At 41.3% G+C, this 26,675-nt stretch overlaps 1 protein-coding gene across 7 annotated transcripts in view; it reads left to right on the top strand.

Annotated features, from left to right (window-relative positions):
• Positions 1-26,675, top strand: part of LOC140483193 (mitogen-activated protein kinase kinase kinase kinase 3) — a 308,564-nt gene that overhangs the window by 180,552 nt on the left and 101,337 nt on the right. For 4 of the 7 annotated variants that reach the window (XM_072581250.1, XM_072581247.1, XM_072581246.1 and 1 more), the window contains 3 exons: positions 284-362; positions 12,837-12,895; positions 13,527-13,589. In XM_072581250.1, coding sequence (XP_072437351.1) covers positions 284-362; positions 12,837-12,895; positions 13,527-13,589 — 201 coding nt within the window. The remainder of the gene's footprint in view (positions 1-283; positions 363-12,836; positions 12,896-13,526; positions 13,590-26,675) is intronic. The other 3 variants (XM_072581251.1, XM_072581249.1, XM_072581248.1) reach the window with 1 other exon arrangement.

Raw genomic sequence — 26,675 nt, 5'->3', positions numbered from 1 at the left:
GCCAATTATTCTTTAAATATGCAGCTATTTTGCTTCATAGTAAATGTATATTGTAAATGGCATGACCCAGAGTTTGGAAGAGATATTCCTTGCATGCTTGTTTTCTTTAATAACACATTGCATGTGTTTTGCAGGAAAACCTCTCAATAAAAAGATATACTAACCAGACTCAAAACATTGTTTGTTTGTACCTTTTGTGTAATAAACAGAAAAATGTAAGTTATCCTAATGGAACCAATCTGTAGCAATGTGATAATAGCTTTAACCATTTTCTTTTCTTCAGCCGCCAATATCAGTTCCTCATCGAATTCAGTCTACTAGCCGGAATGTGAGAGAAGAAAGAACACGATCTGAGATTAACTGTAAGTTCCAAATATGCCTTTGGAATATTCTAACAATAAGTGGAAATGATAAAATAACTCTGCACCTTTTGAAAGCGTTTCAGATTTGTTATTAATCTCAAAATTCGTAACTATTTGTCCTTTTCCTTCCTTTTGTTTGTTCTTTCATGGGCATTGCTAGCTGGCTAGCACTTATTGCCTGTCTCTAATTGTTTTCTTTTTGTTCTTTCTGATTGCATAAAAGACTGAATAATATTAGATGTAATTTCGCTGTAAAAATAACTGTCCAGTGTTGATGTGTAAATTGGACTGAGATTTCTGGTGGTTACATATGGAAGTACAAGCGAACCAATTGTTGTTTGAGTTGCCTTGCACCTGCAGAAGCTATGCTATTCTGCTATCTCTGTACTCACCTCTGGAATGATTTCAAGTAACTTAATACACTAAAAGTTTTCTTTACTGCCAAAAAACTCCACTGTTGCAGAATTTTGTTTTTTGTCAGTGTTGAGTCTGATTTCTTCAGGATTTAATTATAGCAGTCTTCTAAAAAAGATTTTAAAAATAACATTCCTACTTCGTCATGAAGTTTTCCAGCATGGAAGCAGACCCTTTCAGCCCAATCAGTCCATAATTCGAACCAGAACATAAACTAGTCCCAACTGCCTGCTCCTGGCACATAACCCTCCAAACTTTTCCGATTCATGTACTTACCCAAATGTCTTTTAAACATTGTAATTCACTCCTTCCTCAGGAAGTTCATTCCAAAAACCATCCTTTGTTAAAAAAAATGACCTTTGTGTCTTTTTAAAATCTCTCTCCTCTCACCTTAATGTGCCCCCTAGTCTTGAAAACCCCCATCACAGGTAAAAGCCAACTACCATTAACTCTTATACCCCCCCCCCCTATTATTTTATTAACTTCTGTAAAGTCACCTCTCAACCTCCCGAGCTCCAGCAAAAAAGTCCTAGCCTATCCAGCCTTTGTTTTTAACTCAAACATTCCATACCCAACAACATCCTGGTAAATCTCTTCTGAATCCTCTCCAGCTTAGTAATATACTTCCTATAACTGGGCGACCAGAACTGGGAATAGTATTCCAGAAGAGGGCCCACCAATGCCCTGCACAAACTCAACGTGACTTCTCAACTCCTATACTCAAAAGACTGAGCAATGGAGGTAAGCATGCCAAATACCTTTTTAACCACCCAAACTTCAAAGAATTATGTACCTGCATCCTGAGATCCCTCTGTTCTCCAACACTATTCAAGGCTATACTATTAACTGTATAAGACCTACCTTTGTTTGTGTACCAAAATGTAATACCTTGCATTTATCCGGATTGAACTCCATTTGCCATATTTCAGCCCATTGACCCATCCGATCAAGATCGTTTTGTAAACTTTTTGAAATCCTTCTTCAGTGCCTACTATGCCACCAATTTTGCTATCATCTGCAAACTTACTAACCATGCTTTCTATATTCCCATCCAAATCATTTGTGTAAATGATAAACAAAAGAGGGCCCAAAACTGATCCCTGTGGAACACCACTGGTGACAGGCCTGTGGTCCAAAAAGCAACCCTCCACTACCTCTGTCTCCGACTGTTATCTTTTATTTCTCTCTCAATCTATTTTATTTTATTTCCCTCTGTCACATCAGGTACAGAAGGTGTCAATGTTTAATTTATACTGTCCCTACCTGTTTCAGATTCTACTACTGATTGAAAATTCTGTTTGATTAAAGACTTTGATTAACAGTTTCTTACCCTGCCCTGACAGGTCCCAGATCCTCTTTAGAAGGTAGTATGCTATTTTGGCTTTCTAATTTACAGTAAATTCCAGTGGCAAATCCCATAGTGAGTCTGTGGACAGTTGCTTGTGTAATATTCAGTTAATGTATTTGTTCATCAATAACAGCAAAATGTTGTGCTTCACCATATCTATTACATATTTGTTATATTTATTGAGTCATTATGTTTGACACTATCCTCTTCCCTATTCCTATAATAAATATACCTCATCAGTATTTACTGTTGAAAAAGGCACAGATCCTAGGGAACTTGGTGACATAAATAGCAATGTCTTGAAGAGACCTCACATTACAGAAGGTGTGGTGCATTTAGAACGCATTTAGATAGATCCCTGAGAATGCACTAAGATAAATCCCTGAGAACTGATGAAGTGTATCCCAGGACTTTGTGGGAGGCTCGGGAGGAATTACAAGGCCCCTAGCAGAGATAATTGTATCACCAACAGCCACTGGTGAAGTGCCTGATGATTGAAGGATGACTAATGTGCCATTATTTAAGAAAGCCTGCAAGAAAATCCCTGGAAATTAAGGATTGATGAGCCTAACATCTGTGGTGGGTAAGTTGTTAGAGGGGATTTTAAGAGACAGGCATTTGGAGATGCAAGGACTCATTTGGCAAAGTCAGCATGGCTTTGTGTGGAAGATAGTGTCTCATGAATTTGAGATTTTTGAAGGGGTGGCCAAGAAAGTAGACGAGGGCAGTGTGGTAGACATTGTCTACGTGAATTTCAGCAAGGCCTTGCTGAGGTGGGGTATTCAGTAAGGTTAAATCTCAGGATCCAAAGAGAGCTGGCCAGTTGCATTTAAAACTGACTTGAAGGTGGAAGACACAGTGGTGGTAGAGAGTTGTTTTTCGAACTGGAGGCCTGTGACGAGCGGTGTGCCACAGGGATTGGTAGTAGGTCCACTGTTATTTGTCATGTATATAAATGATTTGAATTATGATTTAAGAGATATGGTTAGTAATTTTGTGGATGACACCAAGATTGATAATATAGTGTTCAGTGATAGATTATCTGGGAATACATCTGCGTTCTTGATCAACTGGACCAGTGGACTTAGGAATGGATTAGATTAGATTCCCTACAGTATGGAAACAGGCCCTTCAGCCCAACAGGTCCGCACTGACCCTCCAAAGAGCAACCCAGCCAGATCCATTCCCCTACATTCACCCCTGACTAATGTACCTAACACTATGGGCAATTTAGTATGGCCTATTCACCTAACCTGCACATCTTTGGACTGTGGGAGGAAACCGGAGCACCTGGGGGAATCCCACGCAGACCCGGGGAGAAAGTGCAAACGCCACACAGACAGTTGCCCGAGGTGGCAATTGAACCCGGGTCCCTGGCGCTGTGAGGCAGCGGTGCTAACTACTGAGCCACCATGCTGCCCAGAGCAGAATGTATTTAATTTAGATGAATGAAAGGTATTGCATTTTGATAGTTCAAGCCAAGGCCATGCTTATAGAGTCAATGGTAGGCCCCTGGGGAATATTATGGAACAAAGAGATCCAGAGGTAGAAATTCATACCTCTTTTAAAATGGAGTCCACGTAGTCAGGGTGGTGAAGAAGGCTTTCAGCATGCTTGCTTTCTTTGATCAGAGCATTGAGTTTAGGAGTTGGGACGTCATGTTGCAGCTGTGCAAGAAGTCGGTAAGGCTACATTTGGAGTACAGTGTGCAGTTCTGGTCGCTCTACTATAGACAGGATATTATTAAACTAGAAAGAGTTCAGAAAATATTTACTGTGATGCTACCTGGAAGGTTTGAGTTATAAGGAGAGACTAGACACTGGGACTTTTTTCCCTTGGGTTGTAGCAGACTGAGAGGGTGCCTTTACAGATGTCTATAAAATCACGAGAGGTATATATAAGGTAGATAGCCACAGCTTCCCCTCATGATAGGGGAGTCTAAAACCAGAGGCATTGATTTAAGGTGAGATAGGAGAGATACAAAAGGATCCAGGGGCAATTTTTTTCACAGATGGTGGTGAGTGTCTGAAATGGAGTGCCAGAACTAGGGGTGAAGGCGAATACAATTTTGTCATTTAAGAAACATTTGGATAAGCACATGGATGGGATAGGTATGGAGGGATATGTACCAAAAGCAGGTAAATGGGACTAGATTAATTGTGAAAATTGGGCATCATGGACAAGCTGAAATGCCTGTTTCCATGCTGTAAACCTTTTGACTCTGTCCAATAGAAGCAAGCTATGTTTACTATTATCAGTTGAGGCTTTGGATGTAAAATTAGTATGTATTATCTGTATCGTTATTGTTTGTAGTCACTGACCATATTCCTTGTAAAATTTGGTTCACATCAGTTTTTTTCAGTGTGACATGCCTTAATGTTTTTTTGTATTACCATGTAAGTATGGAGTATAAAGTGATGTGGAAAAAGCACAGTAGGCCAAGCAGCATCAGAGAAGGGGAATTGACTTTTCAGCTTGGAATCTCCTGATGAATGGTTCTGATCTGAAATGTCAACTTTTTCCACTCTTTATCCACTCTGACACTCCATCATCTGCAGTCCCCACTTTTTCTAGTTGATTTCAACCCTACTGCGAAACCTCTTCCAATGATATCTACCTTGAAAAAGTTCTCCTCCTCTATCTACAAGGATCTCAGTGAGTCCCCCCCACCACCCCCACCACCACACACACACACACACACACACACACACACACACACACACACTTCGGTCATCCCCTCTGCCCTGAAGCTTTTCAGCATTCCCGATGAAGGGCTTGTCCCTGAGGTGGCTTCCTCCTCGGGTGCTGCTTTACCTGCTGTGCTTTTCCAGCACCACACTCTTGACTCTAATCTCCAGCGTCTGCAGTCCTCACTTTCTCCAAAACCAATATGGCGTCTTACACATTGCTGCGCTGTTTAGTGGGAACTTGTCACTACACTTTGTGCCTCTCTGTGGTTCTGTTTCAACTAAGAATTATCAGTATGGTTATTTGAAATGAGAGTAATGCAGCGACAATGTACCTGGCACATAATTTAAAGTTGTCTCTGATTGTAAAAAATCAATACCAAATTTGACATTGATGTTTTGTCAGTCTTTATTAATCACCAGTACACTATCCATACTATGATTAGTACAGATGTGCTACTTGCTAAGTGAATATTACTTGAGAAAGGCAAGTAACAATAACATTCATAAATCCTTTTTAAGATAATTGGTATTAGTGCCTCATCAAAACACTGCTGCACGTGAATTAAACTCCAGCCAGTAACCATGTGTTTCATATACGTGTTAGAAGCTTGTGTACCATACCATATTGCTTCCCCTGCTTTTACAAGCCCAGCATCTCCTGCCCAAGCAGGAGACATCCCCCTAACCAGTCTGAGTCACACTTCAGGCCATTGATCTACTTTAATTTCCCTTGAATACCATAGCTTCAAATACCACAAACTGACAAAAACAAAATTCTGTGTCTTACTTCAAAGAAGAAGAATTTAAATGTACAGATGCCCTCGCTCTGGATACATAGCAGACTTCTCCTGAAAAACAAAGTACTGGCTGCATGCAATTTCTGTACACTTCCCACACAGAAAATCATGGATTTTTTTTCCAGCCAGTGTATTGTTTAATATTTGTGTGAACTTAACTGGTGATCACTTAACAGATGTTGGTAACTTTACTTGAGCAACATAATAATGCATCACACCTTGCACAACATAGAAAGCAAATCATTTGCCTTCTCGTAAACAAACTAAACAAGCTACTAATATATGCCTGTGTCTTCTAGAAACCTATTCTGTTTCATAATTTTTAGCACATTTAATAGCACGGAAATTTATTATATTTCTGTGTAATATGCTTTCCTCTCCATTGCAAAAAAAATCGTGGTCTTACAGTAAGTACCAAATTCCCTTTGTCACCATAATCCAGAACTGCAGCAGGAAATGAAGTCTTGACTAGAGATCATGAAAGAAATAAGCAATATTTCCCATCAGCAGTCTGCCACAAGAATGCTGTGGTCATCTTCAATGATTGCCTGGTGTGTAAAATTTGCTCATCCATCTTACATCTCATTGCCCCATATGTCAATTGCAATTGACAATTATTTGTCAATTGAGAGAGAAACAGCCCAAAAGTGACAAGCAAGCTAAAATGCTACTGACACCATGTAAACTAGTGGCTGCTGGCCATCAAATACATACATGCTATTATCATGCTGGCTGGTTGCAGCATCTCCTTGCAGTAAACTCCGTACCACTTATTGTGTGCAGCATCATGGTTGGTCCTCTATATTTTGAAAAAAACTGTCATTTTATTTACCTGAACGATTGAGCTCCTAAATTTAGATTTAACTCATTACTATAACAATTTTTTAATTAAAAATTTGTAAGTTTTACAAATTCATCAGAAGCATTGTCCTAATAGTTAAGAGGCTTTTTGAAAGATTCCACTGCCACCCCCAAGATTTTGAAGACTGAGAAGAAGCTTAATTGCAACAAAACCAAAATATTTCAAATGCGAGAAATACATCTGAGGGGAGAAAAAGAACGTTAATGTTTCAGTTTGATGACATTTCATCAGAACTTAGTAAAGTTACAGATGTAATTATAATGACATAGATTTTGGTGTACAGGGCACAATTTCAACATTTATTCCATGACACTTTGTGGATCACAGATTACATGAAAATTGGAGGGGTGGTAAACACTGAGGAGGATAGCCTTGAATTGCAGAAGGATATAGATGGGCTGTTTTGATGACTGGACAATTTTAGTTATGAAGAGAGATTGGATAGACCAGCTATGTTTTCCTTGAAGCAGACAAGATTGAGATATGTAAAATTGAGGGACACAGACAGGGTAAGACTGGAATGTTTCTCCTTGGTGAAGGAATGAATGACTGGGGTGTAGATACAAGGTAAAGGGCAGAAGATTTAGAGGGATAGTGAGGGAAAAAAAAGTCACCCAGGGGATTGTGGGAATCCGGAAATTAACTGCTTGTAAGGGTGGGAGAGCCAGAAACCATCATAACCTTTAAGAAGTGTTTGTACATTTGTGATGCCTAGGCATACAAGGCTATGGGCCAAATGCTAGAAAATTGAATTAGAGTAGTTAGGTATTTATTTTTTGTGTTGTCGACTCTATAGGATAGTGTTGTGTGGGACGTGTCAGAAATGTTTGAGGATGATCTGTTGAATTGAGAGGGCTGATGAGTTGGAGGTTGAGGACAAGAAGAAGCCTGTCAAGGGAAAGAATGAGCTCAGAAATTTGGGAAGTAGGGTAGGCACAGGTGAGGGCCCATCAACTCGTTAGCATGGAAATTCTCATGAGAGAAATAACTACACCTCACGTGAACAATTATGGAATGTTGTATCTTCTGAGCAAGTGCAACAGAGACCGAGAACTGGGGTGTTCTTATAGGAAGCAGTTTTGAGTGTGTTGTGATATCCCCTATGGGGATAAAGGAAAGATCGCCTTTGTCCAGGAATATGTGAAAACAATGTCTGCATTTTAGAATTAAATTTTATTATCATGTGTACTCAAATATAGACATAAAGTTTACAATGTCACCATTCATGGTGCCATCTTAATACAAAGTGCCTAGCTACAAAATCTTAGGTAAATGTTAGAAAAATAAATAAAATAGTTAAAATTCAACATTACAATTCTTTTCAGTATAAAGTAGTAAAGAAGAAATAAAGTTAAAAGTTCCAAGTTGCAGTCCTCCTTTAGCCATGGCCTATGTCTTTCCAGAGTGGGCCTTCCCCACGAGGGCTTGATCTCTCGCCCACACTGGGCTCAATCTCTAGATGCCTGTACCTTTGTGCTGCCATCTGGGCTCACCAGCTATCTTGCCACAAGCCATTAGAGTCTGATGCTGCTCCAGACTCCCAACCGGTTCAACAATGTGCCGATTTACCAGAGTTCTGTCTGGGCACGCCATCGTTTTGTGGCTGAATGGCAAAGTCCCTGTTCTTGGGCCTCAACCACTGCTGTTGCTGCCTCCACGAGCCCTCTGCAGAAGGGAGGTAAAGAAGGGAAAAAAGACTGGGGATAAAAAAACCTAAAGAAAAGTGGTCGGAGCGGCCAAGCTCTGACTCTACCCCGTCTTGGAGACTCTCCCGGCCATCTTAGGGATAAGGGGACAGTGTTCAAATCTTAGATTTACTTGTGCCTTAGAGAACTTGAGAGTTGTTGTGATGTGCAGAATTATTTAGCTGAAAAGAAACCAATATTATGAAGACAGTATATACTCTTTAAGTAAATAGTGTTTTCTAAAAAGGTTGGTGGCCGATGAATCTATGAAAGAACCATCAGAGATAGAGCAGGCAGTTGCAAAAAATAGTTGCTGTTACTTAGAGCCATAGAGGTATACAACATGGACAATAGACCCTTTGGTCCAGTTCGTACATGCTGACCAGATATCCTAAATAAATCTAGTTCTGTTTGCCAGCATTTGGCCCATAGCCCTTGAAACCTTTCCTACTCATATACCTCTCCTTTTAAATGTTGTAATTGTATCAACCTCCACTTTCTCTGGCAGGTCATTCCATACATACACCACTCTGCGTGAACAGGTTGCTCGTTGGGTCCCTTTCATGTTTTTCCCCTCTCTCCTTAAACCTATGCTGTCTCAATTGACAATAGACAATAGACAATAGACAATAGATGCAGGAGTAGGCCATTCAGCCCTTCGAGCCTGCACCGCCATTCAATATGATCATGGCTGATCATTCCCAATCAGTATCCTGTTCCAGCCTTCTCTCCATAACCCTTGACTCCACTATCTTTAAGAGCTCTATCCAATTCTTTCTTAAATGAATCCAGAGACTGGGCCTCCACTGCCCTCTGGGGCAGAGCATTCCACACAGCCACCACTCTCTGGGTGAAGTAGTTTCTCCTCATCTCTGTCCTAAATGGTCTACCCCGTATTTTTAAGTTGTGTCCTCTGGTTCGGCACTCCCCCATCAGCGGAAATATGTTTCCTCCTGCCAGAGTGTCCAATCCTTTCATAATCCTATACATTTCAATCAGATCCCCTCTCAGTCTTCTAAACTCAAGGGTATACAAGCCCAGTCGCTTCAGTCTTTCCGTGTAAGGCAATCCTGCCATTCCAGGAATTGACCTCGTGAACCTACGCTGCACTCCCTCAATAGCCAGAATGTCTTTCCTCAAATTTGGAGACCAGAACTGTACACAGTACTCCAGGTGTGGTCTCACCAGGGCCCTGTATAGCTGCAGAAGCACCTCTTTGCTTCTATACTCAATCCCTCTTGTTATGAAGGCCAGCATGCTATTAGCCTTCTTCACTGCATGCTTGCCTTCATTGACTGGTGGACAAGAACACCCAGATCTCTCTGAACAGCCCCTTTACCTAATTTGATACCATTGAGGTAGTAATCTGCCTTCCTGTTCTTGCCACCAAAGTGGATAACCAGACATTTATCCACATTAAACTGCATCTGCCATGCATCTGCCCACTCACCCAACTTGTCCAGGTCACCCTGTAATCTCCTAACATCCTCGTCACATTTCACCCTACCACCCAGCTTTGTATCATCAGCAAATTTGCTAATGTTATTGCTGATACCATCTTCTATATCATTTACATATATTGTAAAAAGCTGCGGTCCCAGCACAGATCCCTGCGGTACCCCATTGGTCACTGCCTGCCATTCCGAAATGGAGCCGTTAATCACTACCCTTTGTTTCCTATTAGCCAACCAATTCTCTATCCAATCTAGTACTTTGCCCGTTTGTCTCGTTTTGGACTCCTCCGCCCTGAGGAAAAGACTGTCTACTTACCCTATCATGCCCCCCCCCATGATTTTATAAACATTGATCAGGTCAACCCTCAGCCTCCGCGCTCCAGGGAAAACAGCCCCAGCCTATTCAGCCTCTCCCTATAGCTCAAACCCTTCAATCCTGGCAACACCCAATTCAATCTTTTCTGAACCCTTTCAAGTTTCACAACATTCTTCCAATCGGAGGGAGACCAGAATTGCACGCTGTATTCCAAAAGTGGCTGAACCTATGTCCTGTGCAGCTGCAACATGATCTCCCAACTCCTATACTCAATGCACTGACCAAGACAGGCAAGCATACCAAGCGCTATCTTCACCACCCTGTCTACCCACAAGGAACTGTGAATCTGCAGTCTAAGTCTTTTTATTCAGCAAAACTCCCCAGGACCTTACCATTTAAGTTATAAGATCCTGCTTGGAACTGCAAGCTGCATAAAAAATGTTTCTTGAGAATTGATGGCAGGGCTCTGCTGGAAGGGTTGATAGACCTTTTCAGCTGTTACACTAAAAAAAAGGAAAGAAAATTGATTGTGCAGTAAATCAATAGAATAAGCATGGATAAGGCTGGGTGAAGAGTAGAATAAGTCTAGGATGCCTAGAATTATATGTGAGATCTAAGCAAAGTGGCCAACAGCTGTTATTAATTCCAAGAAGAAACTTGATTCTCAAGATTTCTTTCTGAATCTCAAATGCTCTTGATTTGGATTCAAAGTCAATTCCTCTTATTTGTTTTTAACTAACATGGTCAGAAGACTAAATCTGGGAGTTTAATATGAGGTGTTTCAAATATTGTTTTGTTCATCCACACCTTGTCAGTTGATCTGTTTTAGGCCTAAGAAAAAGAGAGTCTTGCATCCAGTCAATTTGTTTTTGGTAACAAAATTATAGATCAGTTCAATACTAGGTGGTTAATGAGCTAGGATGTAGATTAAATCCCTTGTTCCATTGTTAGCAGGATCCAAAAAGACAAATTGGATTCTGTTTCTTTTCTGTTGTAGGATCCTGGGATAGGTCACAGTTGAAAATAAGGTATTGATATGGAGCAACAAGCATTCTTTTTGCCTTAATTCAACAATTTCCAGTTGTATTCGACATAATGGTCAAAGTATTCCACCTTGTTCTTTCGTGGTGTTCACTTCTGTGTGAAAAGTGAAGCATGTGCAAGAATGTTAAAGTATTTGCCAGCGATCTGGTTCTCTGAATTTAGCTCGACTGCCACATATTTAATCTTCCCCTGCACCCCCTCAGTTCCATTTCTTGACTTTATACACCTGATGCCATTCTTCGGTCTTTTTGAAAGCTTTGTGTTTCAATTTGGTTTCTGTTATTTCCGTGGAACAACTAAAACTTAGTTCGAGTTTTCATTAACTTTGAATACATTTGAAGGTTGAGAAGACTGCTGAACAAAATAGCTATTCATTGCATTGGTTAGTAAGGAGAGCTTGGTCAGTGTGTCATTCAAGTATTGTAGGTATTACTTGGGCTGAATTGAGTGTAAAGACGTTCCGAGCACTAAAATATTTGCATTTATACAGTGCTTTTTGCAACAACTGGATATCTCAAACTGCTTTACAACCACTAAAGTACTGTTGCTACATTGTCACTGTTGTAATTTTGGAAATATGGCAACCAGTATGTGACTAGCAAGCTTGTAATAATCATCTTTATATGATATACAGTGAGGGATAAGTATGGCAAAGAAACCTGGAATAATTTGCCTGCTTTTTGGAATAGGTTAAAACAATGACTGCAGATGCTGGAAACCAGAGTCTAGATTAGAGTGGTGCTGGAAAAGCACAGCAGTTCAGGCAGCATCCGAGGAGCAGTAAAATCAACGTTTCGGACAAAAGCTCTTCATTAGGAATAGAGGCAGAGAGCCTGAAGGGTGGAGAGATATGTGAGAGGAGGGTGGGCATGGGGAGAAAGTAGCATAGAGTTCAATAGGTGAGCAGGGGGGAGGGGATGAAGGTGATAAGTCGGGGAGGGGGGTGGGAGTCCACATTGATGCCCTGGGGTTTGGAATATTTTTAATCAACCTGCTCAGAGATGTTATTACATACCTCTAGAGCAGTTGGACTTGAAGCCATGCCTCCTGGCTCAGGGGTAGGAACAATGTCACTGTGCCACAAGAACCCTCTTCTTTTACATTTTTTTAAATCAATGTGTCCAGCAATGATGTTATACACCTCTGGGACTGATGGGACTTGAACCCAGACCTCTTAGTTCAGAGGTTGAGTCCTTGCTCTCTGGAATACCTATTTTTCTAATCAACCTGTTCATCGATGTTATTGTACACCTCTGGAGCAGGTGGAATGTGAACCTGGGCCTCCCAGTCCAAGGGTAGGGGATTACCACTGTGCCACAAGAGGGCCCCTTCTCTCTGGATCTCACAGATACTCATACCTCTCTGGAATAGATATTTCCTAATCAATTACGTGCTTCCGGAACAGATGGAACTTGAACCCTGGTATCCTTGTTCAGAGTAGGTACACTACCACTGTACCACAAGAACCCTTGTGCTCTGAAATACTGCCTTGGTTCTATTACATTCTGGTTGTTGGTTTTTGGTTTAATATCACATCCAAAGTGCAGAATCTCTGGCAGTGCAGTACTCCCTCAATACTACATTTGAGTGTCAGCCAGTAGATGATTTAACTCAGTACTTTGATTCATAAATGTGGGAACATATAAAGGCTATAAATTAAACAACCTACTGAAAGGAAATAGTTTGCAAATAACTTGTGAAATTGTGAGGTTATCTAAAACAGATATTAAAATATCTGCCTGTTACAAATAATATGCAAAGTTCAAATCAGATAATTTGGTAAATGAGGCATAGCCCTTTTTAAATGATGTGTACTATGAACTTTTCTTTTTGAGTAATGGTCTTAACTTGTATTTGTCTGCAGTTGGACAAATAAAATTTGATCCACCGATGCGGAAAGAAACAGAGCCTCATCATGAACTTGTAAGTAAGATATTCCTGCCTTATTTAGATTTTGTTTTACAAAAAAAAGTCTGCTTTTAAAAAAACCTGGAAAATGGCAAATTACTAGATTTATAAGTGATCTTAAAAAGTTGAAATACAAGAGCTCTTGACTGATGGGAATAATTTGAGTTTTTCTGAAACCTGTTGAAGGTTGCTTTCAGTTGCAAGCTTACAATAATGATTTAAGAATGCCCATTAAGCTGTGTGCTCCCCATATGTGTCAAGCAATACAAAGTTATGCTAAATTTTGTTGTCTAGGTTTATTTTTAAGACACAGTCCTAGTAAAAGAAGTGCTTACTGCCTAACCCTACTTGGGCATTTCTTCATGTTTACTTGCAATGTAAAAAGAAATTTCTACATTCTAATATGATAGTCATGTTCAAAATAGTATTTGTTGTAATTTCTACAAAATTAAAACTAAATGAGTCTTGAATAAGAAATATCTGGCTTCTTTTCCCTCAAATGTAAATAATGCAAATATTTAGTTCTCAATGTCATTTGTGGTAGAATAATTATGTTCAAGACAAACCAAATAGAAAATGCTTGCCCTTACTTTGTTCTTGGGTTTGTTATAAGTAACGGGTTTTCTGGTCTTTATCTGCTGAACAGCCCTACTGTGATGATTTTTTGGACATTTCAGAAGAGATATACTACACAGCAAGACCTAATCTGGTATTTTTTTTACATTTCAGTCTGTCATTTTCAGGTGTCTTTCTTTTCTGTCAATCATTATCTCTTAAACCTTGTGATTCTTTCATAGGATAAGCAAGCAATTGAAAACCTATTGATTTACTATTGTGCAACTCTTGGGCTTTATTGCACAATTGCTCAAATCTTTATAAACTAGATAATTAGAATTTGCATTTGGAAACGTCCAAATTCTTGCATTATCATGCTTATTTATTGCGTAATTGTAATACCATAATTGATGATCTCTACTTTGGAGTCTTGTTCTGCTACTTTCCTTTAGAGCAGTGATCAATCCACTTGTATACTGCAGTTTTGCAAGCAGTGAACAAATATTTGTTGAAAGCACCTTTAACTGGCTTGTGGTTTCCATTTTTTTTTGTTTTTACAAGATTGCATTATTGCTGAAAAAATACATTTTGTCAAACATTTTGCCTTGCTATCATCAGGGCAATTCAGAAGACATGCCAAATTAATGGGCAAACAACATTGATAATGCATGAAAGGAGAGTATTGATTGGTTGCCAAGTGGACTCTGGTGCACGTTTTGTGATTGAGAAACCACCAGTTAATGGTGACTGATAATTAACTGCCAAGTTTTGTTTAAATTTTAAATCAAACAGGTTGACTCTGGTAAAAGTATGGTCCTGACAAATGAACCACAGAATGAATGTCACCTATTTTGTTGAAACAAAATGGGCGCAGCAAATATACGTGTTCTTCCTGTCCACAAAGAACAGGGCTCTTGTGTGTTTAATATATGTAGCTGACAGTTCACACGTCATTCATATTGCAGACTTGACTGAATCTTAAATTGATTGTGAGCCTAATTCCTTGTACGTCCATTATTTAGTAAATATTGTCCTGTTTGAATTTTGCTGGAGTGGGCTGTTTGCATATGTTCAATGTCTTGCTTGTTGTGAACAATTAAAGGAATGTTTTATATGGTATGGTCGTTCAATCTTAGGTATGTAGGTACCAAGCGTCCCACTAGCTCTAAAATTCTGGATTTCCATGTATATGGTGAACAATTCCTTTGCATTTCCAAAAGAAAACATAAGGGACCTGCATGTTGATTGCAAAATAAAGTCCAGATGCTCATTTGACATTTCTAGCCGACTTACTCATGTAGCACTATATCTAGGTCTGCCACCGTTATGAGAATCAGTATTTATTGAACTTATGAGCTCATGAAATTGCATGGTTGATGTACACCATATATGTCAATGTAGATAGTGTTGTAATAGGTACTTGGTAGGCCCAGATGTCTCAACTATCCTTTATTGGGTTCTGTTAGAAACATGTCTTCGATGCAATGATGCCTAACTTAGCATACCTCTTGATATATAGATGATACATTTGGTATATTTGAATCCACATCTGTAAACAATTTTTTGCATTTCTTAAACACTCTTCCTGCGCTCAAACTCATCTTGAAATGGAGCAGTCAAATGACCTCTCTTTCTTTGATGTCCCAATTAGGAAATAAGCTGAGGTGGGGTTCTCTGCTAATATAAACTTATCTTCGCTGCTCTGTATCTGTTGGGGTTCTTAACAGTTCTGTGCGCTGCAGGATAACTTTTATTGTCAACCTTGTAAACAGGATCTGAGCCATTCATTCACTTATGCAAGCTTGATACTGAAATAGAGTATGTCAAAGCTGTTCTGAGGGATGACTGCTATCCTGATCATATCATTTCTTGGTGAGAGTTGTGCAAACTCATGAATGGGCCTCGGGGCCGCAACTTTGGTTCTGAAAAATGCCTAGTCTATTTCAGATTTAAGATGTTCCAAGGGTTTAAGCAAAAGGGTGAAGTGAGAGTGACTGTTCATGTTATCAAGGCAGCATTGGATTGAGTATAGTAACAAGGAATCATAGCAAAACTGGAGTCAATTGGAATTGGGAAGAAAATTCTGCAATGTTTGGACTTTTGCTTAGCACAAAGGATGATGGTTGTGGCTGTTGGAGGCCGAACATTTCCATTCAAGGAAATTACTGCAGGTGTTCCTCAGGGTACGGTTCTCGATCCATCCATATTCAGCTGTTTCATCAATGAACATCAGTGGGGATGTCATTGCGCAGTTATCAATGTTCAAGCCCATCAGTGTCCATATGCAGCAAGACTAGGCAACATTATTGCTTGGTCTGACAATTGGCAAGTAACATTTATTCCACACAAGTGCCAGACAATTAGCATTTCCAACAAGAAAGAATCTCACCATTTTCATCGTGACATTTAATGGTATTATCATCGCTGAATCAATTTCAACATCCTTGGTGTTATCATTGAACAGAAACTGAGCTGTTCTGTCCACACAAATACTGTAGCTACAAGAGCAGGTCAAAAGATAGGAATTCTGCAGCGCATAACTCTCCTTCTGTATCCCAAGTGCATGTTCACTGTGTATAAGCCACAAGTCAGGAGTGTGATGGAATACTCTTTACTACATGGATGTATGCGGCTCCAGCAACTAAAGTTTGACATCATCCACAACATTGTAGCTTGTTTGACACCCTGTGGTCATCTCATCATTCATCACTTCATCATCCCTGATGAAAGGATGCCGGCCCGAAACATCGATATTCCTGCTCCTCAGATGCTGCCTGACCTGCTGTGCGTTTCCAGCAACACACACTCCACATCGTCATCATTCAGTCCCTTCACCATAGTGCACAGTGACAGCAGTGTGTGATATCTCTAACATGTACTGCAGTAACTCACCAGGGCTTTTGTGACAGCATTTTCCAAATCCACAGACCTTATCACAAGGAAGGACAATGGCCGCAGATCCATAGGACTGCCAACTGCAAGTTCCCCTCCAAATCCCCTCCATTCTTGCTTGGAATGCTGTTCCTTCACTGTTATAGGGCTAAACTTCTGGAATTTCCTTTATAAAAGCACCATGACTTTCACTGCACCTCAAGGGCTACAGTGTTTCAGGAATGCAGCTCACTGTCACCTGCTCAGGAAATTAAGAATGGGCAGTAGCGACACCCATATTGCGTGTTGGAATAAAAGAAGAAGCAAGCTATTTCGTGCTGTTACTACTGATTGGTGTTTGCTACGAATAGGTTACTGCTTTTGAGTGAAAAAATGTCTTGTCTGTCTCACAAATGTGTTATATGAATTTCAGTACTGGTGAGACCAAGAACTGTAATCTGTGCGGAGAGGTGGGCCACATGTACAAGGCCTGCCCAAGACGAGGGGCTGCCACCTACGCACAGATGGCCGGAGGTGGCAACACGAGCCGTGGACTGCCCAAGACCAGCAAGGTACCACAAAACAGCACAGGAACGGTGTCTGGAGGCACCCAGAAGGAAGGGCAGGCTGTAGCGGAGCAGGCGGCAGACCGCGGGGAGATGCAGCAGCCGACCCAAGCTCCTTCAAGACAGACGGAGGAAATGGAAGAGGAGGGATCAAAGGAGGCAGAGCAGTGGATTATCGTCAAAAACAGGAAGAGGAAACCTCTCGAGGGCCCCAAAGCCACCCAGTGAAGGGGGAAGCAAACCCTATACGACGAGGATACAGGTAGCTCTTCCGACGGTGAGGACGGGCGCAAGGAGGGTCATCACCAGAGGAAGAGACAGAGTGCCATGGGGAAAAAGGAGGGCAGTACCGCCCAAAGAGGAAAAGACGATCCCTCTGAGGGAATGGGTAAAGGCCTCCCCCCACCCGGTGAGAACCAAGAGGTACCCACCGGCCCACAGCTCCAGGTAACTGGGAGCAGCAGTCCTGTGACAGCCTCGCTGTCAGATGGAGAACTGGACTATGCGGGCCCTGGGCCGACCCGAAGACACCAGACTGGGTAAATGGCCCCAGCGTGGAGCTGGACAGCTACCTCAGCCCTGGGAGGGTCCAGCAGTTTGCAGTCACCACAGGGATGCACACAGCTACCCCAGAGGGGCAATCCAGCAGCAAATGGACACTGTTAACCTCGTAAACTCTTAAAATGGGGTTAAAAATTGCCAGCATCAATGTGCGTAGCATCAAATCGGCTATGCGATGTGTTTCTACGATGGCCTTCCTGGCCAACGTTAAAGCCGATGTCCTGCTTCTGCAGGAGTGTGGGATACCGCACCTCAGCAGCTACAGGAGATGGTCGAGCTTGTGGGCTTGTGGGCCCATGGGCAGTCAGTTTGGTTGGGGGTCGGGGGGTGGGGGGGGGGCAACGATAGCCGCCCCTCCGGCTTGGATATCCTGTTGCGAGGAGGCAACTTCACCAGCTCTGAGGTTAAGGAGGTGGTGGGCGGGCGCCTTGTCGCCGATGTCATGTACAGGAATGCTCCCCTGATACTGATTAATGTGTACACCCCAGTGGGTAAGAGTGAACGGTTGGCCGTCCTGCAGCAGCTTCCACTGTTGCTGGCTACGTCCAGGCTGGTCATTCTGGCCGGAGACTTCAACAGTATCATTGATGCAGATGGATGATCCAGCAGGGGGGACAGTAAACTGGGCACCATGTACCACTGGGCACCTGATGGACACGGTAAAAGATGCCAAGCTTCACAACATCTTCAGCTTCCCTGCAGATGGAGCGCAGCGTAGATACACCTGGTCACGGGCAGACGGGTCTATCCGCTCAAGGATAGATTACCTGTTTGTGTCCCGAACGCTCTCGGTCAGATCCACCGACATCAAGCCGGTGTTCTTCTTTGACCATTGCCTCCTGCTGGCCGACTGTCACCTACAGGACGAGCAGCAGGCTGGTAAGGGAACGTGGAAGCTGAACACAAAGCTGTTGACCCCAGGAAACATTGAGGAGCTAAGAGGGACTACGCAGGTTGGAGAACCGTGAAGCCCCTCTTTGAGTCTCCAGCGGACTGGTGGGAAACAGTAAAAGGGAACATCAAGAGGTTCTTTATCCTCAAAGGTGTCCAGGAGGCGAGAGAGAGGTGGGGAAAACTGTCCCAGCTCCAGGAAAGTATGCAGAACCTGCTCCTGCTGCAGACGATGGGGGTGGATGTCGCGGAGGACCTCAAGGAGGTGAAGGGCCAGCAAGCCTCGCTCTTTGCCTCGGAGGCCTCCAGGATAATCTTCCAGTCCAGGGTCCGCTCGGTGGAGCAGGACGAGACGTGCTCACATTTCTTCTTCCAGGAGGTGCACAAAGAGAGCTCCGTGCTCAGCAGCCTGAAGGAAGAAGATGGCTCGATAACGTCATGTCAGGCTGACGTCATGAGGATCAGCAAATCCTTCTATGCCAGCCTGTATGACACAAAGCCGACCGACAGCTCGGCCTCCCAGTCGTTCCTGTCTTCTATCACGGAGGTCTTAGACAATAGAACACAGGAGAGGCTGGACCAACCGCTATCTCTGGACGAGCTGACCAAGGCCCTCGAGTCCTTCGAAAAGAATAAAACTCCCGGAAGCGACGGCTTCCCGACGAGCTCTATTCTGCTCTGTGGGCCTTGATTGGCCAGGACCTGGAGGTGTATGTCAGTATGCTTTGGGCAGGTACCATGAGTGAATCCATGAGGAAAGGCATCATCACCCTCATCTACAAGGGGAGAGGGAGGAACAAAAAAATTGGAGACCAATCTCACTGTTGAATGCAGATTACAAAATTCTGTCAAAAGTAATCGCCAACCGGGTCAGGTCTGCTCTGGGATCGGTGATCCACCCGGACCAAACCTGTGCTGTACCAGGCAGGGAGATCGCTGAGAGTCTCGCACTCCTCAGGGATACGATCGCCTACGTGCAGGACAGAGGGTTGGACACCTGCCTCATCAGCCTGGACCAGGAGAAAGCCTTTGACAGGATATCACATAGGTATATGAGAGATGTTCTCTCCAAAATGGGCTTTGGGGAGGGAATCTGCAATTGGATCAGACTGCTCTACACCAACATTGTCAGTGCAGTCTCAATCAATGGGTGGGAATCAGATAGCTTCCCAGTCAGATCTGGAGTCAGGTAGTGCTGCCCTCTCTCTCTCCTGCCTTGTTTGTGTGCTGCATAGGTGGTCCGAAACCTGTTGATCTTCCAGCTGAAGGAGTTGACCCCGACTGAGTGTTCCAGACTGGCACATTCCAAGGTCCAGGACTACGTGTTGAGGGACGCACTGAAGCTTGGGGCAGCTGCCGCCAAGACGCGGTGGGGAAAGACCACCGTGTAACATCTGCCTGCCTAAAGAAGAACAGGGGGCCCACACAGTCATTTGGGCTCTGCTGATGCCTCAGCTAAATATATGGACATATGATTGATAAACGTACAGACCTGTATATAAAACTGATAAATTCTGATCTCTGTATGTAAATGTTTACATATGTATGGCATGACCAACTGTACAGACCATCAAATTATTTTATAAATAAAGTATATTTTTGAAATAAAAATGAACTGGTGTGATGCTAGGTCATACTGAAGATTGGTGAATCATATCAACGGCTTATCCCCTTGTTCACAATAAGCAAGGTACTGTAAGTCTATACCTACAAATCTCTCAACAGCGTACAATATTAGATGCAATTTTGCAACTGGATAGCAATTCCTAAATGATGCAGATTATGAAAAATTACACTGAACCAAGTTACAACTGTCAGCCAGGCCTGCATTAAGGTGCATTCCATAAATGTTTGTCTTCTTCATTCCATTACTGCATTCTCTGGGAGTACCTCCATTTAGCAATGTCTATTTGCCAGTCAGTCAGCACTTGCCTCGCATACGGTATCAATGTTGTTTTCCATTTTGCTTTGGTGTTGCTTGCGAATTGTCCTGATGGGCACAAGGCACAAGGCTTTGATAAAAATGTTTTCTTTTTAAACAAAACTCATGTATTATTGTACCAAATGACTATTAGAATGTATCATATTTATTAACTAGGAAAACAAAAATATTGCATTCATATACTGCCTTTGACATTCTAGAATGCCATGGGACAAAACAAAATTTGACACTGAGCCATGTGGACATGGTAGGAAAGAGGATCAAAAACTTAGAAAGAGGTGGATTTTAAAAAGCAACTGAAAAGAGGAGAGTGAGGTGAAAATAGTGTTTAAAAAAAAATCCAAAGCCATAGAAGCTTAGGCTGGTGAATACACAGCTGACAATGGTGGAACAGATATAATTTGGGAATTACAAATGGTTAGAGTGAGAGGACCACAAAGATCTTGAGAATTGGAGATAATTATAGAGGTGAGATCATAGAAGAATTTGAAAATAGGAATGAGATTTAAATATTCATTTGTTGTTGAAAGTGGAGCAAGTAAAGGTCTGTGACTACAAGGGTAATGACTGAATGAGACTTGATGTGCACAGCTCAGGTTTGCATGGCACATAAAATGAGAGGTCAACCAGAAGATTGTTGAAATGATCATGCATAGTAGTTTGAACAGGAGGTGATACATAGGTAAATTGGGTGTAGTTATGTAGCTGCAAATAGGTTTTCTTGGTAATTGAATAGATGTGTGGCAGGAAGCTTTTTTTGAAAGCCAAATGCAACACTAAGTTTGCAAATGGTCTGGTTCAGGCTCAGTTGCTTCCAAGGGACAGAATTTGTGGTGGTAAAATAGGGAGCTAATTTTCTTTTCTGCTGTGGTAAATAAACAATTTAATCTAGACTTCACAGTCATGTAACAAATACACACGAACATTGATGTAGAAAATTGACATGAGACAGTTATCAACAACATTTGGAGATGCACGTGAACCTGAATATGGCATTTCAGTCAGCATTAACTCGGACTTAATATTGGTTTATTATTTTTGGGTTCTGACTTCACATGAGTGTTTTGACATTGGTATAACAATTGATCAGCAGTACTACTGAGCAGAATATCAGCTGGTTATACAACATCCACATCTGTTTAAGATTACCTAAACTTCTTGGATAATATTGTATATTTGGTAAAGACCTAGGGCTGAATCATGTTTTTACTGAACCCAAGTATCAGTTTCATGGATGGCCTCTCTTCATGAGGCCGAGTGGATTTTCTTACCACATCTTATCAAACCCATCTCATTAACTATCCATGCTGCCTCTGTGGTGCTGCCCTTTTCCAATTCGAGCTCCATTATACCAATCACTGTACATAGAACAGAGGAGACGTCAAGGAATTGACCAGCATCTGTGACACTGGTGCCATCTTTAAAAGATGGTTATGGACCTCGACAAGCATTGTCAGTCCAGAACTGCTCTGCGTGGTTCCTGTCATTTGCCTCAGACACTACAGAGAAAGGAAAATATTGTCTCTGCATTGTGGGCTGGGACCTGGAGGTTCTGCTTGATGGTGTAGTGTAGTGATCATGCATCCTGCTACCCCGAACTGGAAATGGAGGCTGCTACCTGAGAACCTGGTTCGAGATTGACTCCAGATCAGTAGAGTCTCAGTTGTCTGAGAGATTGACTCCAGATCAGTAGAGTCTCAGTTGTCTGAGGAATGCCCAATAACGTAAAATGGTTCAACAGCTGTCCTAACTCTCCCAGCAGAAATACCACCATCTTCTCTCTAACGTCTCACACTCACTATATCTGATAGGGAAGCCACCTCCCACCAAGCTCATGCTCTGCCGCTCTTACTATTGCCTGCAACATCTTAACCATATTTGAAGATCACCCATCAGAATGCCCAGCAGCACCAACCCTTATTTCAAAGGGTTTGGAATGTAAGAGTGCATTCTTGATCAGTAGGGGAATCAAGAGTTACAGGAAAGTGGACTTGAGGAATGTTGGATCAACCACAATCCTGTTGAATGATAGAACAGGCCAGAGGGGCCAAAGCGGTTTACTCCGTTCCTATGTTTTTTTTGGTCTTACGGTGTAACCTTGCTTGCCCTCTGCCTACTTATTCACTTGTGATACCTCCCCATTTACACCAGAAGTAATCACTGTGCTAGCTCACTTCCATCTCTCGATACATCTGTGCCTCTCATTCCAGGAGTAAGGCATAATGCAACAGGGCAGAGAGAGTCAAGCTGGGTGGCCTGATATTTAGTTCTTCAACCCTCACGTGCAGCTTCCTGACCACACCAACTGACTGATAATGAAAGCTGCTCTTGGTATATCGTGCCAGGACAGAGACCACCTCCTTACAGTGCTGCGATCAGACCTGCACACAGTACTCCAGCTATGGCTTAACCATTATTTTATACAGCTCCAACATAACCTCTCTGCTCTCATAATCTATGGCACATTGAATAAAGGCAAGTGTCCCAAATGCTGCCGAAGCTGCCCTATTAACTTGTTCTCTATCTTCAGTGATCAGAAGAAAAGCAACCCAAGATCCCTCTGTTCCTTTTGAATCCTCATCTCTGTTTGATTCCCCCCCAACTCTGCAATTTTCTCCCCTTCCCCTTCTCCCAAGACTGTGCCCCCCCCACAATCTCCTTCCTGCACTCAAATTACCATGACTAATGGACAAGACCAGACCCCCTCAAATTTTTTTAAGAAGGTAGCCTAGGCCCAACTTTTTTGTATTTTAAAGGCAGTTGTGAAGTGCCATGTTCCAGATGTGATGTGACTGGTCAAATTACAATTTATTTAAACACCATGATTAAAATACAGCCAAAGAAAGAGAAATTTAAAATAACTTAACTCTATTGAAGAACTTATCAGAATAATAGATACAGTAACTATTACTATTTAACTATTCCAGTATAGGAACATCCCCTAAACGCACCTGTTGGCAAAAAGGAAAATTCAGACACAGATTCTCACCTGCCGTTCTCCCATCCAAGAGGAAAAATATCAAGAGAAAATTCAGAGAGAGTTGCAGTCAGGAGACATTCATTGAAGCTTCCAACTCTATTGAGACTCCAATAGCTTCTGCTTAAAGCTAAAAACACAAATCCTGATCTGTGAGAGCTGGTCACACCCATTCAGGCTGGTTTAAAAAGAAACCCAAGGTCTCCCAAACTGTTTAGTGATTCTGGTAGACTATTCGTTACCTCTGCTTCACAACCTCTCTTTAAAAAAAAATCAGTACAAAGTAATTTCTTAAAGTCACAGCATTGCCACATTGTGAAATTTCTACACATTTGATCTTAATCTAATTAGCCAACTAAGATTAACAGGTTTGTGACAACTACAGTCCAACCAATGCACAGCTTCTCAGGCTATATAAATTAGTATCAGCTTTGCAGGGCTTGTCTTTTGCTTGTCAGTCCGATTTGGTGCAAGCTGGAAAGCTATGACTTTGTCTCTCTTTAGCAATGTTTAATGTTAATATATTGAATTTCCTTGTTTACACTAGTTTCTGCATTATCTGGGAAATACTTAGTATATGTCTCCCATGAAGACAGGCACAATGTGTTTGTTTAGTTTTTCTGCCATTTCTCTACTCTCCATTTAAAAATTCTTATAAATTCACTTGCAATGCACCCACACTTGTTTTCACTGTTCTTTTTCTTTTTGCAGTTTGTTTATAGGTTTGTCACTAGTTTACTCTCAAATTCTATTTCCCTTTAATCTTTTTCTCAGTCCTTCTGCATTGCTATCTGCACGAGCCATCACGTTTTAAAACTAATCCTAGTCTTTCCGAACAGGGATATTTCCCAAAAGCTAAATGTTTTGGGGGAAGGCTCATTGAAGTGTTCTTGCTTGATGTTCAGTAGACAAGTTTACAAGTCTTAACATGAGTTTCTAAGAGCCACTGGTTATTGTATTAAACAGTCAGTAGTTCTTCAGGTTTTAATTTATTGATTGATTGATCAGAACTTATCACAATATGACCATAACAAGAGTTCAGTGTTTCAGCTGGTAAAATAGAACTGCCCCTTGACTCTATTTTCACTCAATGAAAACCAAACTTCTTTTGAAGTAGTTTCCATCTTAAAATCATCAAGACAACAACACTATAAATTGTTAATTATGTATTTAAGCAAAAAACAAACCAAGTTCAAAAAATAGAAAAATAAGATAAAAGATTACAATAAAACTACTAGTGTAATATTAGTGTTTGTTTCATACTGAATGTCAGTTAACCAAAAGACAAAAATATTTCTCTGGATGTAGCAACATGTAAGGTTAGCTGCAATATATTTGAGAAGTAGCAGTAGTTCTAGAAATACACAATTACCATTGAATGTTTGCTTTAAATACAGCTTTTCCAAATGTAAAAATCACATCTGAAAATGTGTTAAAATCAATGTGCCGAATGAGAGACTCAGATAAACCTCTTCAATACCATTCAGCAGTGCTGGAACCATTGCTACATTTTGGGTTTTGAACCATGCTTATTTAGTCTGAGGATAGTTAGCAGCTGGGTGCATGAACACTTCAAAGTTGACTTTCTTTTGTTGAGTAAATAAATTTTCATGTTTGATAGTTCATCATTTTAGAGGTTTTTGCACAACTTCTTTCATGTTAAGCCATTGGATAGCCTTCATTTAAGTGAAGAGTAACATTCGTAAAATCACAGTTGCTTTCACTTTTATGAAACTATGATGAAAAGTTCAAATCAGAATACTTGTATTTTGAAAAGATGCCTCAAAAGAAATGGACAACTATTCAAATTTAAACATAAATTTAATTCATCAAATGCAAATGATTTGACTGTTCTTCACAAATGGTTATTTGCAGTCTTCCCAAGTTCCTTCATTTATGGTCAGTGCCATGTTAGCAACTTATTATGAGCCAGCCAACACTTCCTTGTGATTAATACAGTATTAGGAAATCACAAAACATAGAATGTCTATAAAACTAATTGCGAACCCTCAAGCTCATTTTCAAAATCAAGCTGGTTTAAATTCCAAACTCTCCCTAAAGGCATGGAAGAAGGGCATAAGTTGCCAAATACTTTCCCCCAATTTTTAATGATGATAATTGCTTCAAGTGCGTTACACGGAAGGTGAAGACGGTTTGTAAAATCTGAGCTACAGTGACATGAAGCAATGCAAAGACCAAGTGGCAAAGTTCTCACTGCTCTTATATTTTCAGTCTTTGATATCTGCTCAGTTGGTTGTGGACAAAGTTTAAAATATGTGTGAGCCAAATACTGTGGATACTGGAAATAAAGGTAGAACTACTGGAAATATTTAGATCTGACAGCATCTGGGGAGACTATGAATATTTTCAATGATAATCTTTCAGAGCTAGAATAGTTAGAAATTAACAGATTGAGTTTTAAAATGGGTGAGGGTGGGAAAAGAACAAAAGGGAAGATCTGTGATAGAATAGAGTACAAGAGAAACCAAATGACAAAACAGCTGTTCAGAGTAAAGAGAGCACAGGTACAAGTAAAAAAAAAACTAATGGAAGGCATAAATGGCAGAAAGATGAATGGCTGTCTGAAAGTAAAAACAAGTAATATTGTAACATGCAAAGAAAAGAAAATAAAGTTGGGCAGGGATTACAGTCTAAAGTTGAGCTTAGCATTGGTTTGGATAGACCGTAAAGTGAGATGTTGTTTCTCAAACTTAGGTTGAGCTTCATTGGATCATTCATGACAGCAAGGAGAGAACAAACAAAGTGACAGTGTTTGGATGATCAGGGTCACTTGCAGACAGTGTAATTACTTTGAACCAACTCGATCATACAATTTTTATTTAGTATTTAATTTACTGCCACATCTCTTCTGGGCATGCCTCCCTTGAAGTTCTGCTCCTCTCTTTGATGATATTTCCATTCCAATCTTCTCTCTTGTCCACTGACATTAATTCACTGTCACTCCAGGTGTGACCAGGTATTTGCTAAAAGTCTGTTCCACAGCCACATCACATTGCTCAGTAATTGCCTCTGGCTCAGGCATTCCCCATGTGGATTCCAACTGAAAAAGGACTATGCTGCCCTCCATACTCCATATCGTGTTCAATGATTTCAGGTCCTGAACTTTCCCATGTCCTAGTCCCTCACCACACAAACACCAGGCCTTGTTATTATATAGTCTGCCATTACCCACTACCTATTGTTAGCCACTGTCAGTCTCCATTAATAGCAATTCAGCCAGATTGTGCTCAACTCCTTTGTCTGCTCAACTGTTCTCTCTTGGGCTTTATCCATACCTATCATTTACCCTTGTCCCCCTTCCCCAACCCTACCTTCTGCATATAAATTGACATTTTCATAGCTATTAACAGCCCTGAGGAATGGTCACCAGACCTGAAACATTAACTTTGATTTCTCTTCACAGATGCTGCC

Source organism: Chiloscyllium punctatum, chromosome 11, assembly GCF_047496795.1.
Source record: "Chiloscyllium punctatum isolate Juve2018m chromosome 11, sChiPun1.3, whole genome shotgun sequence".
Taxonomy (NCBI): domain Eukaryota; kingdom Metazoa; phylum Chordata; class Chondrichthyes; order Orectolobiformes; family Hemiscylliidae; genus Chiloscyllium; species Chiloscyllium punctatum.
This window is presented reverse-complemented; position numbering and strand designations above follow the sequence as displayed.